The sequence below is a fragment of the Festucalex cinctus genome, chromosome 14 (genome assembly GCF_051991245.1).
Source record: "Festucalex cinctus isolate MCC-2025b chromosome 14, RoL_Fcin_1.0, whole genome shotgun sequence".
Taxonomy (NCBI): domain Eukaryota; kingdom Metazoa; phylum Chordata; class Actinopteri; order Syngnathiformes; family Syngnathidae; genus Festucalex; species Festucalex cinctus.
In genome coordinates this window covers 8,645,311-8,663,790 of record NC_135424.1, presented here as the reverse complement: position 1 = coordinate 8,663,790, position 18,480 = coordinate 8,645,311, and the positions used below count along the sequence as shown (strand labels likewise).

General features: G+C 42.3%; 1 protein-coding gene and 2 long non-coding RNA genes across 3 annotated transcripts in view; 2 read left to right on the top strand and 1 right to left on the bottom strand.

The window, feature by feature from the left end:
• Window positions 1–1,844, top strand: part of cdh5 (cadherin 5) — a 28,093-nt gene extending 26,249 nt beyond the window's left edge. Inside the window, exon 15 of the mRNA XM_077494747.1 lies at window positions 86–1,844. Within this exon, the coding sequence (XP_077350873.1) occupies window positions 86–485 (400 nt within the window). The 3' untranslated portion in view covers window positions 486–1,844. The remainder of the gene's footprint in view (window positions 1–85) is intronic.
• LOC144000943 (uncharacterized) overlaps window positions 1–18,480 on the bottom strand; it is an 89,461-nt gene that overhangs the window by 50,900 nt on the left and 20,081 nt on the right. The gene's annotated exons all lie outside the window — the stretch shown is intronic.
• On the top strand, window positions 10,268–17,861 carry LOC144001288 (uncharacterized). Its single transcript, XR_013278429.1, has 2 exons — window positions 10,268–10,819; window positions 16,369–17,861. It is a non-coding gene; the product is annotated as an uncharacterized LOC144001288 (long non-coding RNA).

The window sequence follows — 18,480 nt, the reverse complement described above, 5'->3', positions numbered from 1 at the left end:
AACATGCCCAGTTCAAACCTTGTTAGCTTACGTTATTTCTTCCCCTTACACAAACACTAACTTGCTCTCTCCCTCTCTCCTCCAGCTACGACGTCTCCATCCTGACGTCAGCATTCCACGACGGCTCCCTCCTCCGCCATCCCGATTGCCTCCCCCACCCGTCTCTCTACGCCATGGTCCAGAAATCCCAGCCACACCACCACCAGCACCAAGTGCAACCTGCCTCCGCCTGCAAGGGCGACATGGCGGCCATGATCGAGGTGAAGAAACATGATGCGGACCACGACCGCGAAGGCTTCCCGTACGACACGCTGCACATCTACGGCTACGAGGGCCCCGAGTCCATAGCGGGGAGCCTCAGCTCGCTGGGAAGCTCCTCCAGTGGCGGCTCAGACTCGGACTACGACTTCCTGAGTGACTGGGGCCCCAGGTTCAGGACCCTGGCTGAGCTGTATGGCGTGGACGAGTCGGACTACTACCACTAGTTGACCTTTTCATCATGACGCCACACGTACTTCCGGGTGGCAAAACCTCAGATGGCACCGTTAGTAAAACAGCCATTTGACCAAGGCAGAGCGATTGAGAAACCAGTAAATGGCTTGAATTATAATTTCAGCTTTCTTCATGTATCGCTCTAGTTTGAATGTGTGAAGTGTCAGTATAAAAGATGATGTTACATAAGGTAAACTGTTTGAAAGGCAGACGAAACGCTGGCTGTAATTTACATTTCAACAGTTGATTAAAAATAGACGTGGTGGAAACTCGGGCTTAGTTAACAGGATCTTCCAGGAGGAACTGGCTAATTAAGTGACTTTTCTGTTGCTCTGATTAATGGCAGAGAGTTTTTCATTTGATGGTAAAATGCATTGTAGAGCTGGCGTTAGCTAGCAGGCAAGCTATTATGTTTAGCTAAATAACTCAACAGCTCAACATAAAATTTTAGAAATCCCTGCAAGAAAATGAAGGTTCGGTTTCTCGTCTCCTTTAGAAGTGGCGACTACGCGACAAATGCAATGTTCTCTGTATGACTATTTACAACATCCACTCAATTTATCCTCCTCTCCCACCGCTTCTGCGAGATTAATCTGTCTGCACAATCCCGAAACACAATTTTTGTCATAGTTTCAGTTCACATCAGAGGTAGTCAATCACTGTACTGCCACCCGGAAGTACCCTGGCGCCTACTGTTTACAAATATTAGGGAAAGGTCTACAGTCTACAACAACAGCCATAAAAACCACCAACGCAACAAGACACTTGAACAGGAACTGGAACAACAGCCAACTTTGGCAGTCATTTTGTTTCTGGACACAGAGCTTGGAGAGTCTCATTTTTCTCATCCAATCAGATGGAAGGATGTTTCATTGGAGGGAGTGGCTGCATGAGCACAAAGTTGCGATTGAAGGACGCAATGAGAGCCAATCAGAGTTGACATCTGAGCGCGTTATATATGGCGCATTTTCTTCTCTTTATGTTGGACTTTTATGTATTCATACACACTCACGTATGCACATACACACAAAAACAATTTTTTTTTTTTTTACTTTATTCGGGACAGCAGTGGGACCCCATATGAAGTCAATCATGCACAGTTTTGATCAAAGCTAGCTTTTGTGCTGGATCATGCAGGTGTGCCGAATAAGGTGGTAGCAGCTCTTGATGCGTGATCCATATATAGTGAAAGAGAGTAAGGATTTGCTTTTGTCTATGAATGCCACAAGATAGCTGCAAATGACTTTTGTTTAAACGAAGATCCTCAATTCACCTCAACATTGTTTGTTGGCACCATGATACCCCCAGGTTGCTTCAGATTGAGACTGTTATTGCCTAGGTTACCCATAAAATTTTTTTTAAAAAAATCTGAGGATAGCCGAATTTGCTAATGCTGAACTATGACCTTTCAAATTGATTTGATTTGTAACTAACTATAAATGCAAATTTAAGAGTTTGGCCCGGTGTTATTTTAACAATACTTCAAATGCACAAGAAAATAATTTTTATATTAAGTTTTAGCTCAAATAAAGTTACATTCGGAAGTTAAGTGTATCACACTACAAGCAGAGAGAAAAAAATGGTCAAAATCAAGTGATGGGAAAACCTCCAGCAAAATTACTTACACGGCTTTCCCGTGCTTTTTTTGTTTGACACCAGCCGTCATCGCGCTCATTGTTTGGTGAGGAAAGCTCAACTCTCAGAGGCCTCCTCGCTATGCACCACTCAGGAAGCGCACAGCAGCTCGGAGGTGCTTTAACTACTTTAACCTCTCATCCCTCTGGCTACCGGCAGCTGCTGGAAGCACATCCATAATAAAAAAAAAAAAAAGACAACGGCTGAATGGTGTGGGAACAAAAGGCTAGCGTACTGATTCCAAAAAGTATGAATTGGGAAGGTTTAAGGTTAAATTTTAAGATTAGGTCATCCAAGTTGTTGAGGTTTAACTATAGTGAAAATATAACATATATATTTTTTGTAAAAATGACCAGTGCAACTTGTGTCTTTGACTAGTGCGACTTATACTTATAGTCAGAAAAAAACTTTAGGCCTTGGTGGAGGCCTGCAATCTCAAATGTAAAGAATGTCTTTTTGTTTATTGCTGTTCTTGCTTGGAAGGCCGCCGTCACAATAGCCGGAAGTCACTTTTGCGTTTTCCCGTCGGCATTCACGTGTGAACTTGGTCTTCCCTCCTCCAACCTCCCTCTAATCAGAGCTAAGCTAAACAGCGCTAAGCTCAACTTCCTGTCCATCTGGGGGAGGGTTCGAAGGAGGCAAGGGTGGGGGTTATCTCCTCCGGTGGGCCAACACATTGTCCCAGCTTCCTGTTCAGTGGGCTTGATAAACAGTTTTGGAGCGGAAGGCTGAAGGGTTGAAGGTTAAGAAGGAACATGACAAGAACAATACCCATTTGATAAGTTTTCAATCACGCTCGCGCAATAAGAAAGCTTCAGCATCACAAGATTTACAATTTTATTATTTATTATTATTATTATTATTATTATTATTATTATTATTATTATTATTATTATTATTATTATTATTATTATTATTATTATTGTGGCCTCTTGGTGCCGAGGAACTATGTTAAAGTCGAAGTCAGTTGAGGAGCTACATGTAGTGCTTTGCTGGAATGTTGTGGCATCTCAAGCTAATTTTAAACTATTTAAGAGGTAGTCATGTCAAATTTATTCAAATACGCCTGAATCACAAAAGCACTCAACAGTTTCCAAGATGAGACCACAAACAGAGAAAGTGTTGCTTGTATAGCATCAAAAAAGATTTCAGACTATTTGAACTAAGTCGCTAACCAAAACAGCAGCACCTGTCTAGTCAGTAAACAGTCTCTTGAATGAATTACAGTCTGAAATCTTACTAAATGAGTTTCTTCTGCTTTATCAAATATGACCTTGCATAACTCAAGAAGATCCGAGCCCATTTTAACGCAGTTACTCAACGAAACAGCATCTTGTGAGGCACGTACTCAGATCTCTGAGATGAATTTAGTCAATTAAACATTGCATGTTTACACATAAAAATGTTCTAGCAAACCATATCATTTCATGTAACACAGTAAGCTAGCTTAACCCCTGGGCGTTATCTTATTTTGAAATGACTTGGTCAGAACCATCAAAAAGCCCAAAACGGGTCACAATAATGCCTAACGGTTTTAACACTAATATATAATGGGAAATGCCATTGACGGGAAACAGAAATTGGCATACATTCGAAACTTGCAACCTGCTAGTTTAAACACACACGGAGCAACGCTACATGCAACAAGAGAACGAAACATTATCCATTTAAACACCAAAATATTTTACCAAAACTTGTGATTTTATCTAACTTATGTTCGCTATCTTAAAATGCTAACATATAATACCATACGTTGGGAATCATAAACCTTCAAATAACTGCTACTTTTCACTCGGAACAGCAACAGATACAAAAAAAAAAAAGAGAGAGAACTAAACATCATACAGGCTCAGACAATTCAAAAGTTCTTCGTTTGCAGTCATAGCAAAAGGTGGCCACTGGCAAGAAAGTAATTCATTCATTTTGCCTTTTGTCCACGTCTCCCATTAAGGTATTTATTTGGGGGGGGGGGGGGAAATGGCCAAATGTTGAATTTGCTGGAAAACCTAGCGCATGGAACTTTGTGTGCTATCTCTCGGATTGAGAAAATGATTTGTTTTTCATCCAATTTAAGCACAGAAGAGGCAAGTGTAGACGGACAAATTGGCCAGCCATTTTCTCTCGCTGGCACTGAATAAAATGTGCAAAGAAAAAAAAAAAAAGGTCGACCTGAAAAAAACAAAAACAAGACAAGTACATACAATGAAATGTTTGTTTTTTCTGACATTTTCAGACATGTTTACACATCTTCACTCCTCGAGTGTTATTGACCAGTGAAGTCGTCTCTGGGGGTTGTCATGGCAACAGTTGATATGACAGGCCTGTGTAGTATTGAAATTATTGGCAAGCTTTAATTTCAAGGTATATTTTTTTGCTTTACGTTCAAACAATCAAGGTTGTCATGATGACTTTGGCCAAAACATTGAATACGTTTGATTAATTAAGTCATTGTCTCAGGTTGGAATACAAAAATTAACTTGAGCGTGTGTTTGTGTGTGTGAGTTTGTGCACAGCTTTTAAAAAATATGACTTCTTCTCAGTATTTATCTCGTGTTATTGACAGACTTTGACATGTAAAACATACAAAAAATGTGCCTCTCCTTATGTTTTTTTATTTGTTATTTCTAAAATACTGTATTTAGTCGATTATGAATTCAACACAATCACTATTTTTTCGGGCTGTAAAAAGGGTCAATCATTGGACGCATGGTGACAATGTATGATGGTGCAAAGTATTCTCGATAAATTGAGATTTAGTTCGAATTTGTACAAAAAAAAAGTGCTACACGTGTATAGTAATTCCCCAGCAACAGCAAATGCTTCGATTTTCCTCTTAACTACCTTTTAATTCAAAATTGTCAATTACAATAGCATTTGATTTAATTGTTCCATCCAAATAATTTCAAAATGGTTGACATTTTTTTAATGCGTTGGTTTCATTCTAACATGCAATTTTGTACAACGTCCCACTAAATTCTAAGGTGATCACATGATCTTCACCAACATTTGAAAAAATATATATATCGTGTATATTCTTTGCTGTGTAAATAGAGAAGCTTTGTGCCTTCATTATGTCAAGAAAATAATACTGGATTTTTGTTTTGTTTTTCTATTATATTATTGTTTTTACGGTGTGTGTATACAAACTACTTTTTATTACCTGACCTTTTGTAAGTGTACAATAAATAATAAACTTTGGAAATGTTTTCATCTGTTGAGTGATGCGTGAAATGTTAAAAAAAAAAAAAAAAAAGTTCTTATAGATTAAATGTGACTTTACTAAATGTATAGTACTCAAAAGTCAGATTCTTTTTTTTTTTTAGATTTCTGGAGAGAACCTATGGTCGACTGACCTGAGGTCTCACTATTGACAAGCAAAAGACTACTCTCAACCAATCGGATGTTTTCCCTTCAACGTTGTATGTAATGTATCATATGACATGGCGTGAATATCATCTGGCTTCCTGTGAGCCTTAAGCAGCAACAAACCACCGCAGGGTCGCTTTTTTTTTTACCTTCGCTAAATTTCATGTTTGGTTTTCACCCCGAAAATCCCCAGCGGGGATTTGAACTACGTGAACTTTCATGACACACTTTTGACTTTTTCAACAGCATTCAGTTACTGCAAGCTAATGAGGTTCTGTGTGTGTGCGTGTGTCGGGGTGCGTGCGTGTCTGTGTGTGTTTGTGTACCTGTCTGTTTATTTGTGTGTATGTTTTGGTCTGTGTGTGGGAGGGTGCGTGGTGGTATTCGGTGAATGTCCATGAAAATCTTTTCATAAACTTTTTCAACAACATTCAATTACTGCAAGATAGTGTGTGGGCATGTGTGTGTGCCAAAAAAATATATAAGCTAGCGTGTAAATAAAGGCGTTTAAGGGGACAACCACATTGTTGTTGTTATTATTATTATTATTATTATTATTATTATTATTATTATTATTATTATTATTATGCCCTGCGATTGGCTGGCAACTAGTCCAGGGTGTCCCCCGCCTACTGCCCAGAGCCAGCTGAGATAGGCGCCAGCACCCCCCGTGACCCTTGTGAGGAATAAGTGGTCAAGAAAATGGATGGATGGATGGATGGATTATTATTATTTTTATTTCATTTGTTTATATATATTTATATTTTTTATTTTATTTTATTTGTTTATATATATATTTTTTTCATGCCCTGTATAACCAAAAACAGGGAGCCATTCGGGCCACAAGCACGGCTGTCGTCTCAAAGCAACGTAATCTGGTGGCACTTTTTTATTGGCTGTCGCTAGATGATGTCACATTTACGCGACGCATGGACCATAAATCCCAGACGATTGTTCAAGCTCCCTTCCTATTTAAAGGACTCTTGATAATCCTCCGTGGACCAACTATAAATGTCCAGTCTTGTCCAAGTTGTTTGTATCATCAAAAGCAAGCATGTTATTGATTTTCATGCTGTTGTTGCGTCATCATCAATCATCATCCAATCTGTGGCATCCCAATGCTATCATGCAGCACGTCTTGTGAGTGGATTACACGCTGCGGTCATGTCAACATCCCGCCTCGTATTCCCGACCGCCTTTGATTCCCGGCCTTCACGGGATTATTTACAGGGTAATCGTGTCGGAGGAGAAACGATGCCTTTTATAGCGGTTAGCAGCCACAGCGCCATGTTTACCAAATGTGCCTTTTTCCCCCCTCTTTCCTTCTCCTTCTTGCAGACATCTGTCACGTGTTCCTAGCGAGCTCCTCGCCTTGAATAAATGATGACAGGGATGATTTGGCGCCTGTGGAGCCCCCCCCCCCCCAAAAAAAAGCATCCCAGTTCCTTATTAGCTGATTTTGGAGCGTGTTAAGATGAAGGCCCGCTCAAGCTAAAGTTGATTCCAAAATAGACGGTGGAAATTCTGATATAGTGAACATGATCACTGAGGGACTGGCTCGTTTTTCTGGTTAATGGTGCAGATGTGCTATTTTTTGCAATCAATTTAATCAAAACTGAAATAAAGCATTCTTTCACTTAAAACAACTATAAATGATTTAGTTCTAGCACATCAAAATGCTTCATCTAGCATACATATTTTGGCAAATTAGTTTTTTTTGCAAACCATGGGTCTTAACAAAGTGAATGCCGAGAAGAAGTTGAGGATGAAGTCCATTGAATTGAAGTTTGAAATATGAGAAAAAAAATAAGTGGGGTGTGTGTAGAGGACTTGGCAAAGCAGTGCGAGTCGATCGATGAAGGCTGTAACGCCAGCCCAGGGCGTTAAAATCATTTCTAAACTGCGGACCTCTGTCCATGAAATGATGGAGAAGCTACTGAGAGAGGGGGGAGTATAGCAAAAAGAAAACTAACACAGTGAAGAAGATTAAGTTCAGTAAAGGTGGAAAGAACGACAGAATGGAAAACATTTATTTATTTATTTACACTATTTTGTATTACTGAAGTGTGCTTTTCAAAAGTACACACAGAAATACATAATGCTATTTTTCTGGTTAAAATAATATATGGTAAAAAAAAATGATGGTGTTTTGGGTTAGGGTTAAATTTGCGATAAAGAGTAAATTAAAGGCACGGTCTTCCGTTTTCACTCAGGAAAATACCCTGTATGAATACAAGATTTTTACCCATGAACTCCGTCCCAATCTACACCTTTGGGCTTCAGTTAATGTGTGGTGGTGATTTTTTTTCCTAAACCCCCACACCCCCAGCGTGTATTTTGCCATTTTTTTTGTTTGTTTTGTCAACAGCGGGACGTTTTTGTGGACAGACAGTTGTTTACCCCTCCAGCCAATCACAGAGCGGAGAGTGGCTTCTGCATCTCATGGAAGAGAATGTAATTGTTGATTGTCAGTAAAAATTGATGACAAAGATAGATGAACAAAGATACTTTACATTGAACAGAGACACGGACCAAACCCTGCTCTAAATAGCAAAAACTGGCGAGTAATTGACATACACCCAATAAGGTTTTTAATTGCCTATAGATGCCACAAGATGGTGTGAGCATTTTCCGGCTAGACAAAGCTATGGCCTGACTAAATGAAGACTTCAATAGTTCCTGGGTTTGAAGATGCCACAAGTTGGCACCAAAGCAAAGCATAACTAATCATTTTTTTTATAAAAATGAAAGGGAAAATAAATTGTGGCCTCTCACAATAAATTGGTTGGGAATCAGTGTCCTAAATAACACACACAAAAATGTGTCTATGGTGTTTTTAGGTCAAACACTGCAAGTACTACCCCGCGTCCCATTTGGCCATCTTTTTGTTTGGTGTCCTAGTTGGCCTCGTACCACAGATGTGTTTTGTCTGCGGCTAACCAGGTATACAAAATGTCATCCCTACGTTTATGCACAGGATTACACACCAGCGCTGCCACTTGGACCCGTGCCCGCCGCCTCATTGCCGTGCAGGCGTAACGCTGCAGTCAACCATCACAAAAAAAGGCCAAATAAACCCCAAAGTTGAACATAAGTTAACACCCTGCGGTCCTGCCCGTTAGACGTTGCGGGGAACGTGATCAGATGTCCGACTTTCCACTGTACGCACGCACAAAGACGAGGCAGTCGACAATGGCTGCCGCTAGCTGTTTGGCTAAGATGATGTTAGCGTATGGCGACTAACACGACAAAACGCACTGAAAAGGAGGATATCCCCTTTGTCGTCCTCTCATCCTCTTTGTTTGCCGCCTTTTGTTGGTGCCAAACAAACACGCCATCAGTGGGAACTAATGCCAAAAACATTTGCTTGTGTGTATACGAGATAGTGTAGACAGTGGTGTCTTGAATGTATCCATTTACTGTACCGCTTATGACATAATTTAACCGTATGTCAACAATTGAAACGTCTTTCCCCTATTTTTTCACTTTAATTTAATGGACATTGTGCACGTCTGGGCGTAGGAGACTTGCTGACTAAGAAATGTTTCCCAAGTAGCCTATCTCAGTACGCGGCAGTAATATTAGCCAATTTTAACAAAGGATAAAGAATGTATGCCTGTGAGTATGGTAACAGTAGCCGTCTACATGGGTCGTGCCACTGTTTGTGTTCAAAGATCTGTTCTTTAAAAGGTTACAGAACAGTGATACATGCTATTCTTTAGCGTTGTTTGCTAACATTATTTAAAGCAACTTTATATGAGATTGTTTTAAAAGCACAATGTCGCCCTCTACAACATCGCGTGGACATCGGGGACAGTGCTTCTGGATTGGCAGACCGGGGTGGTGGTCCCCCTTTTTGTGACGGAAAGAACAAGATCCCAGATATATGCGGCCGAAATGAGTTTCCTCCGCAGGGTGTCCCGGCTTTTCCTTAGAGATAGAGTGAGAAGCTCGGTCATCTGGGATGGACTCAGAGTCAAGCCGTTGACTCCTCCACGTTAAGAGGAGCAAGCATCCGAGGAGCATCCGAACCAGATACCCGAGCCACCTCAGCTGGCTCGGGCATCTGGTTCAGATTCCTCCTGGATGCCTCCCTAGGGAGGTGTTATGGGCACGTACCACCGGCGGGATGCCCCGGGGATGACCCAGGACACGCTTGAGAGACTGTTTCTCGGCTGGCCTGGGAACGCCTTAGGATATCGCCGGATGAGCTGAATGAAGAGGCTGGGGATATGGAAGTCTGGGTTTCCCTCCTAAAGCTGCTGCCCCCGTGACCCGACCTGGGATATGCAGTAGAAGATGGATGGATGGATGGATGGATGGATGGATGGATGGATGGATGGATGGATGGATGGATGGATGGATGTCGACTGTACTACATGAAATTACGGCTTGGCTGTACTTTGTAAAAATCCCTAAAGTAAATGTTCACTTAAAATTTCACTGCATGTGTGCGTGAGAGGAAATGTGCTGCATGAGAACTGGCTGAGAAAAGAATGCGTGTGACTTTGTCGCCACACTGTGGTCAATTGAGACATTGTGTTCATTCAAGACTAAACTGATCATACTGAATCATGAAATAGCAATAACTCATGCATAATACAGCAAGGCAGACAAGCAATGTATATATTTTTTCTAATTGAAATCTAATCTTAATACTCATATAGTGATTGCTTATTTGTTTAATCCATATGTTTAGGATATAGGTAAGCGCCCAACAAACAAGTACAAGTATGTATTTTTCTAATGTTTCCATGAGTGTGTTATGGAAAATAATTATTTAACATGTATTAACATAAGTTTGTACTGTATTGTATTACGGACACCTGGAGTTTGTTTCACTATGGACTGCTCATTTTTTGTACATGAAGGAATAACAAAGTGACGTTCACTGATAAGCTTGCTCGGAAGAGACTGCACGTTTCCCTGCCCAGTTGACCCTCCCTTCGCCTCCCAAATTCCTAAAAGAATCTTGCTTTCGTCTTTCTGCGCACTCTCTCACAGACCACTATCTTGTACACTGCTCTGTTAGACTTGTGTATATTTGAAGCTTCAAATATAAAGAAACCCAAAAGACAAATTGTTTTCCAGACTATTTTATTCATCTCGCCTAACTGCTGAAAATTCCACAACAATTTGGTGTCAGAAGTGGGATGACTGAAGATCCGTCGGTGAACCTCAGGGACGTCGGTGGGTGGCCTCCGGGGTCTAATTCAGACTCCCCTCTACCTCAACAAAAATTCTCGAGACGAGAGGACCGACTCCTTGGGTGGATCCGGTCGACTTCACGTCTATCCAACGAACTCAAAATTTTCACCAGTAGTCGGTGAGATGTACATTTTCTAATTTTGTTTTAGTTCAAAATATTTGGAATTTGATTTTGTTCTAATTCAATTGGGTAAGTGAGAATATATATGAATATATTCTAAATTCGTGACCACCAAGTCCTGTCGTCAACGTCTTGGCCAGAGTAGGGTTTTTCCGGGAAACCTGAGGTTCGTAGAGTTGGTCTTAGGATTTTAAGCAGGGATTTTGCTTATTAACAACTTGAGGTTGATTCAACTACTGCACTGCAAGAGTGAACTATTTTTGCAGTGTTGGTGGTTATCAACGGGTTTTTTTTCTTTGTGCCTGTAAACAAAGTGATTCACAGAGACGTCTGTGTCTTATTTAATTGTTGATCTCTTGAGATTGCGAAACTCATTTATCTCTTGAGAAAGATACAATTTTGACGGCTGTTCTTATATTGGAAGGAAACTAGAATACTTCTAATGTGAGAAAGCAACTGTAGGGAGGTTTGACTTCCCGAGGGGGGCCAGTTGACGACATGGTGAGGAAATATGGTCTAAATTCTTTTGCGAGGTTAAATGTCTAGGATGTCTGAATTTGGGTTTCTAGAAGGGGTATTTAAGTTTGAAACAAGTGTCAGAATTGAAAGAAAATTGTAGGACAGAGACTGAAGTGAAAAGTGAAAATGTCGGACCTGAAAGAAATGGAATGTCATATGGAATGTTTGTGTTTGCGGGAAAGGGAAACACAATTCTGCTTGAAAAAGCATGTTCTCGGTCAAATGTCTGAGTTGACAGTGGAAGGGAAAAAGAAAGTTGACAATGGGAAAGGAAATGGAAGCAATGACACAGAACACCATGCTGGTCACTCCCTTTGCCCTTATTTTACAGGCACGTGGGACCCTCTCCTCAACTGCGCACCTCCTTTTCCTCCGCCGCAGCAAGTTCCAACTTCGCCTCCGTTCCTGCCGCAGCAAGTTCCAGTCCCACCACCCCTTTCACTGACTCAACCTGCTCCAACCCCACCATGCTTCCCTCAACCCCCTCATGCATACGTGGGGCTAATGCCCACATATGGACCTCACCATGTTCCTGATGCCGCTCCTGGGCCTTCCCCGGCATCCTGGTTGAGTGAAAGCTTGCCTGCCTCCCCTTCCGCACCAGCGGTGACCTCGACCCCTGTTGGCCTTCGCACCCGCTCTCACCAACAGCTCGGCACTCTACAACAGCCCATTAAGGATGAGCCAGAGAGCAAAATTCTCACTGCTCCCATGGTCCAAGTCATGGGTCCCACGGGTGAGGCAGCCTTTGTGTTTCGGCCCTGGACTTATCAAGATATGAAAGACAATCTCCATCATCTCCCTGATATCGCTGATGGAGGGACATTTGCCGCAGCACTTCTCACCTTTTGCCAGCAGTTTACGCCCACTGTGCCTGAACTGAATCGCCTCCTCATGATGAAATTGGGCCCAACTGATCACATGAAAATCGCCAATTTTGTGACCAGCAATCATCGCCCCGTCAATCCCAGAATGGACCGCCGGCAAAATGCGGACGAGACTGTCGCTGACTATTTCAGTCGCCTGTACAAGGTTTTCAAGGACAACAGTGGACTCACAGAACCAACTGTCATGGAAGCGACACCCAGCCCATGGGAGGTTCACCTCAGTAATGCTTTCCGCAATGGCCTCCTACCTCGACTGGCAGATGCTGTCAACAAATCATGTGTCTGTGTCAATGAGGCTCGCCTCGAAGACATACGCCGCCATGCCCTTCATGCCCAAGATTGCATGGCCAGAAACAAGGAGAAGGAGGGAAAAACATCACAAAGATGTCACCTACAAGGCCCAACTCACAATGATGAATGCGCTGACACCGCAAATTCAGCCAGCTCAAGCATGGACCATTGGGCCAAGAAATGCCCCAAGAGGACCCGAGACAAGCGGCGTGGTGGACGAGGTGGATGGGGGTCCCAAGAGCATGGTCAACCCCAGTACTGTCAGCAGTCTGAACGGCAGTCCCAGTCCGACTGAGGGCGCGAGGGAGAGGGGGAGGTGCGGTCGATGGAGACGGAACCTCTGCCTACAGCAGCTGAAAAGGGAAGTGACAAGTGACACACATACACTTATCACAGAGACAATCCAGAGACTTGAACAACAAACTATGCTACCGATAGAGACTTATCTTAATTATAATCCGGAAGCCTTTAAAAAATGTCCATCGATGGTTTTGAATGTTTTGGGAAAAGATATTACATTCCTTGTGGACTCAGGTGCCACACATTCAGTTGTTAAAGAATCCGACCTGCCTGGCTGTCAAATGTCCGGCCGATTTGTGTACTTTGTTGGTGCTGCGGGGATTACAGTGAAGGAAAGGTTCACAAAACCACTAAGGGTAATTGACCAAGGGGACGTTGACAACCCAATTTGTTCCTCTTTAAAACATAGTTTTTTGCTATCTATGGTCTGTCCAGTGAACCTGTTGGGAAGAGATTTGATGCTCGCTCTGGGCCTCAATCTAATCTCAACATCGGATGGCCTGAAGGTTACTAGGTCTGCGTGTTCCCTAGTTTCCTTCCCAAATTCTGCCACGAGCTCATTGTATGTTTATCAATGGCTCATTCCACAATCTACTGCGTCTAAATTGCTGGCCCGAGCGCGAACAGTGGTATCGTCACGGGCTGATTTTATGCCGATTCATTCCCTTCACTGTACTGCCCATGTGGTTCGGGGCCCCGATTGTGATTATGAGCAGGAGTTTTTTTCTGCTGTTGATGATCATCTTATGTTGTGTATCTTTTATTGGAATTCCATGCGCAGCGCTATCTCTGTCTCTCTTACACACCCACACAACTCAAATTTTAGTTGGAGCCAGGCCACACATTTCACTCTCAAAGGCATATATAAGTGATTGATAAGTGGGGGGGATCTGGGTCCTTGGATTAAACACTGTGAAGCCATCACAGATTGGACACACACACACACACACACACACACACACACACACACACACACACACACACACACACACACACACACACACACACACACACACACACACACACACACTCCTTTGATTATGCATTTATGATGTTTTCAAAGTGACACATACCATGTATACACCTGCTGTCAGGTCTCCCTATCTAATAGAGGATGCTGACGGCTTAAACATTAACACTTTTTTTTTAATGTTTTTGTTTGTTTGTTTGTTTTTTGCACTCACACCCTACACAGATTTGTCCCAACTCCCTCCTCCTTTGGCTGAAGTACCTGTTAATCTCTGAGCCTCTTAGAAATATGTTGGATTAAAAAAAAAAAAGAGGCTGAACCCATTTAGATTAAGCCCAAGTCTGATTTTTGACCGAAATTTGGTGAAACTGAAGCCATTGGAGGAATCCTATTTATTCTTATTTTATATATTTATTTTTTTTGCCCTGCGATTGGCTGGCAACCAGTTCAGGGTGTATCCCGCCTACTGCCCAAAGCCAGCTGAGATAGGCTCCAGCACCCCCCGCAACCATTGTGTGAATGAGCGGTCAACAAAATGGATGGATGATTTTTTTTTGTTTTTCTCTTGCTGGAAACAGGAGTTTATCGTTTTGTGTCCTGATTTTCGGTTGTGGACACCCATGTTTTTTGTAAAGCAAATTTGTGACGTGCCCGCCCCCCAGCGAACAGTGATTGATTTAAGGTTTCCGCGTTGTTAGTGTTGCGGTTTATATAGATTATTTATAGTGTTGAATCCTATAAATTATTTATTTAGGCCGTTAATGAGTGTAGGGGCTGTATGACCTTTGTCCTATTTGTAAGAATATGGTGATAAGCTTATATTTTTGTATATATATATTTTTTTAATCAAAATTGGACCCAGTGGCTGCGGGTCCTCCAAAATTTTTGTGAGCTGTCGCTGTTGCCGAAAAAGTATTAACTGTATCCAGGGATATAGTAGGCTATTTACCTCTTATATTTTTGATATTATATGTAGTTTTATTTATTCTTATGGAGCAGAAAACCTCCCATTTGTCTGCCTCCGGGTATCTTAGGTACCACATATGCCATTTGGACATGCCAAATTTTGAAGTAAAACGGTGCACCAATCTAAATCCTGCCTCTCTTTTGCCCTTGCCTGACAACTGTGAACGACATGACTGCTTGGCTGAATTTTATTTATTTATTTATTTTTTGTAGGCCTATTTATCTGACTTGACAGAAATATTATTTGCTAACCCTGACTTAAGTTTGTATGTTGATAGCTCTGCTTTTCGTGATGCTTTCGGCACTAACCGTGTTGGTTTTTCTGTTGTTTTTGATTTTGCTGTGGAGCGGTCTGGCCCTCTTCCATGTCACCTCTCAGCACAGGCAGCGGAGCTCATCGCACTGACTGAGGCTTGTCGTTTGGCTAAAGACAAGTCTGTTACTATTTATACAGATTCCAGGTATGCATTTGGTGTGGTACACGATTTCGGGGCTCTATCCTCAACCACTCTCTGATTGCTGAGCTCCTTGAGGCCATTTTATTGCCATCCTCCATTGCGGTTTGCAAATGTACTGCACATACTAATCGTTTTGACCCTGTTTCATTGGGAAATGCCTCTGCTGATGTGGCTGCCAAAAGTGCTGCATCTAAACCATCTACCTATACCTATCCTGTTTTGTTGGCATCCCCTGTTATATCTGATTCGGTCGCATCACTGCATGACATGCAACAGTTTGCTATACCAAGTGAAAAGAATCTGTGGAAATCTTTAGGGGCACATTTTGAAGTCGCTACTAAAATTTGGCTGGGCCCAAATGGCAATCCTTGCCTTCCGAAGCATTTTTTCCCTTATTTTGCTAAATTGACACATGGTTTGGATCATGCGTCGAAAGGGGGGATGTTATCTGCTGTTGATACATATTGGTTTACAAAGGGTTTTATCACTGTTGCGCAAAAATATTGTGAAGCCTGTCTGATTTGTGCTACGCAAAATGTAGGTCGAGGGGTTAAACTTCCACAGTTAGCTGCACATCCACCACCTACACGGCCATTTGAACATCTTATGATGGACTTCATTGAGCTCACACCATCAGAGGGGAAAAGACACTGTTTGGTGATGGTTGACATGTGGTCCAAATGGGTTGAGGCCTTTCCTACATCGGCACAAACTGCGAACGCAGTGGCAAAAGCCTTGTTAAGAGAAATCATTCCCAGATGGGGAATTCCCACAAAAATTTTTAGTGATAGTGGCACTCATTTTGCAAACGAGGCCATTAAGCAGGTGGGAGATTATCTGGGTGACAAAACACTGTTCATATCACCCAGCCAGCGGGGGCGCTGTTGAGAGAGAAAATGGCACACTTAAAAATGAACTAGCAAAGTGCTGTGAGGAAACAGGCCTTCCATGGACGAAGGCTCTGCCTATTGTGTTGATATACATGCGAACGAGGAAGCGGACCCGCTCCAAGCTCAGCCCTTTTGAAGTGCTCTTCGCCACCCCGCCTCATGTTGGTCTGGAACCGCCGAATAAACCTCCGCCGTCTACAACATTGTGCGAAGATGCCATGTTGTCATATTGTACTAATCTGTCCTCTGCTTTGTTTAATGTCAGACACCAGGTGGCAGCTGCACTCCCGACTCCGGCATTGGGCCCGCTGCACACCTTCCAACCCGGGGACTACGTGTTGGTGAAGGATTTCCGTAGAAAGAATTGTCAGTCCAGAAGGTGGCAAGGTCCCTACCAGGTCCTCCTCACGACACAGACAGCGGTGAAGGTTGCTGTGAGGGCCACCTGGGTCCACGTAAGCCACTGCAAACTGGTTTCATCCGTGCCGACGTTGGCTTAGCCTGACATCGGCTAGGGGAGTCATCTCCAGTGGCTGTCCAGCGCTCTCAAAGAAGGCGTGGCGTGCCAAGCCACCACCCTACGTTGTAGACAAGGTGTTCTCAACGGGCCCGAGGCTACATGTCGCAAATCACGTTTCAGCTCCTTTCAGGGATTCACCACCTGACAGCAAAAGACACCTCAGCGTGCATTACATCTACAGCTGCTAGTCAAGTGTGTGTAAAGTCATTGGTGAGACTTGTTGTACATTTGTTCCTGACCATACTGGCTCTGGCCATACTATTCAGTTAGCGCTTCAGAATTTGACTTCTCTTCAACAGTATGTCCGTCGGAAGACCCCAGGTGCCTCTCCTTCTTTTGACCCTTTTAGTTGGCTTACATCTGGCCCCTGGTATGCTATTATGTTGAAGGTGTTGGCTCCGCTCCTTGCCATTGGGATTGTGCTCTGTCTCCAATTCTATTGCAACTACTATGGCTGTGAATCAAGTTGTGTTCCCCAGTGTTGTGGTCTATGATTTTCCGTTTCCGCTCCCTGATGACCTTTCCGATGATGATTCTGTTTGCTAAGCTTGGGTGGCCGTCGTTGCCGTCCCGGTATCGGTGGCCTTGCTTCGCCCTCTCAAGTATTTTCTTTGTTTTATTGTGTATCTATTTTGTTTTGTTTTTTTATCTTGTTTTGTTTCGTTTTGCCGGTTATTATTGTGCTTTTGTTTTATGGTTTTGTTTTGTTGGCTTGTATCCTTTGTTCCACCCCCCCTGTTTTTTTTTTGCCGTATTATTCAGGTGGATCTGTCCTCCGAAAAAATAGCATTTTTCTAGAGGTGGTTGATGAAGGTTTCCCTTAATCCGTGACTGGGGTGGGAAGCTGGATAGTTTTTTTTCGCCTTGTCTTTCCTGTCTTCTTATTTTAATGGATCAATGAATGATCCAAAGGGGGGAATGTTATGGAAAATAATTATTTAACATGTATTAACATAAGTTTGTACTGTATTGTATTACGGACACCTGGAGTTTGTTTCACTATGGACTGCTCATTTTTTGTACATGAAGGAATAACAAAGTGACGTTCACTGATAAGCTTGCTCGGAAGAGACTGCACGTTTCCCTGCCCAGTTGACCCTCCCTTCGCCTCCCAAATTCCTAAAAGAATCTTGCTTTCGTCTTTCTGCGCACTCTCTCACAGACCACTATCTTGTACACTGCTCTGTTAGACTTGTGTATATTTGAAGCTTCAAATATAAAGAAACCCAAAAGACAAATTGTTTTCCAGACTATTTTATTCATCTCGCCTAACTGCTGAAAATTCCACAACAAGTGTTTGCAGATATCCGTTCACGTCACAAAAGCTGCTATGATAAAGTATTCAGAAACTTTCTCAATAAAAACATTATGAATTTCCGGCCATTGTGCCAAGCTATTAAAATTGGCATTGTAAATAGCTGACTTTTCAATATTATTTATTTATTTACTAATTTATTTATTTATGTATTTAATTCGTCCTGCTATAGTTGGGGGGAAAGCATATTGGCTCAGTTCTGGATGCATGTGTGAAGTTCGATAGGAGGAACTTAGAAATCTAATTTATATGATTATATTAATACCACACATTAAGTGTAATGCGGTTCCTGTGTAATGAAACTTTGTGGCCACAAAGAGGTGCTGTTGTACTTTTCAATAATGGCTATCTGTGGCTGGATCAGGGGAACTAATAATCGGCACCCAAACCATTGATGAATGAGATAACGGTTTGAACCTATAGAACACCGTAAAAAAAATAAAATTTATTTCACATGCCCCCCTGAAAGTCTCACTTTAAAAAATGTGATCTTAGATATTGCCTAAGAAGGCCAACACTGATGAGGCTCGAGTGAAGGTGGT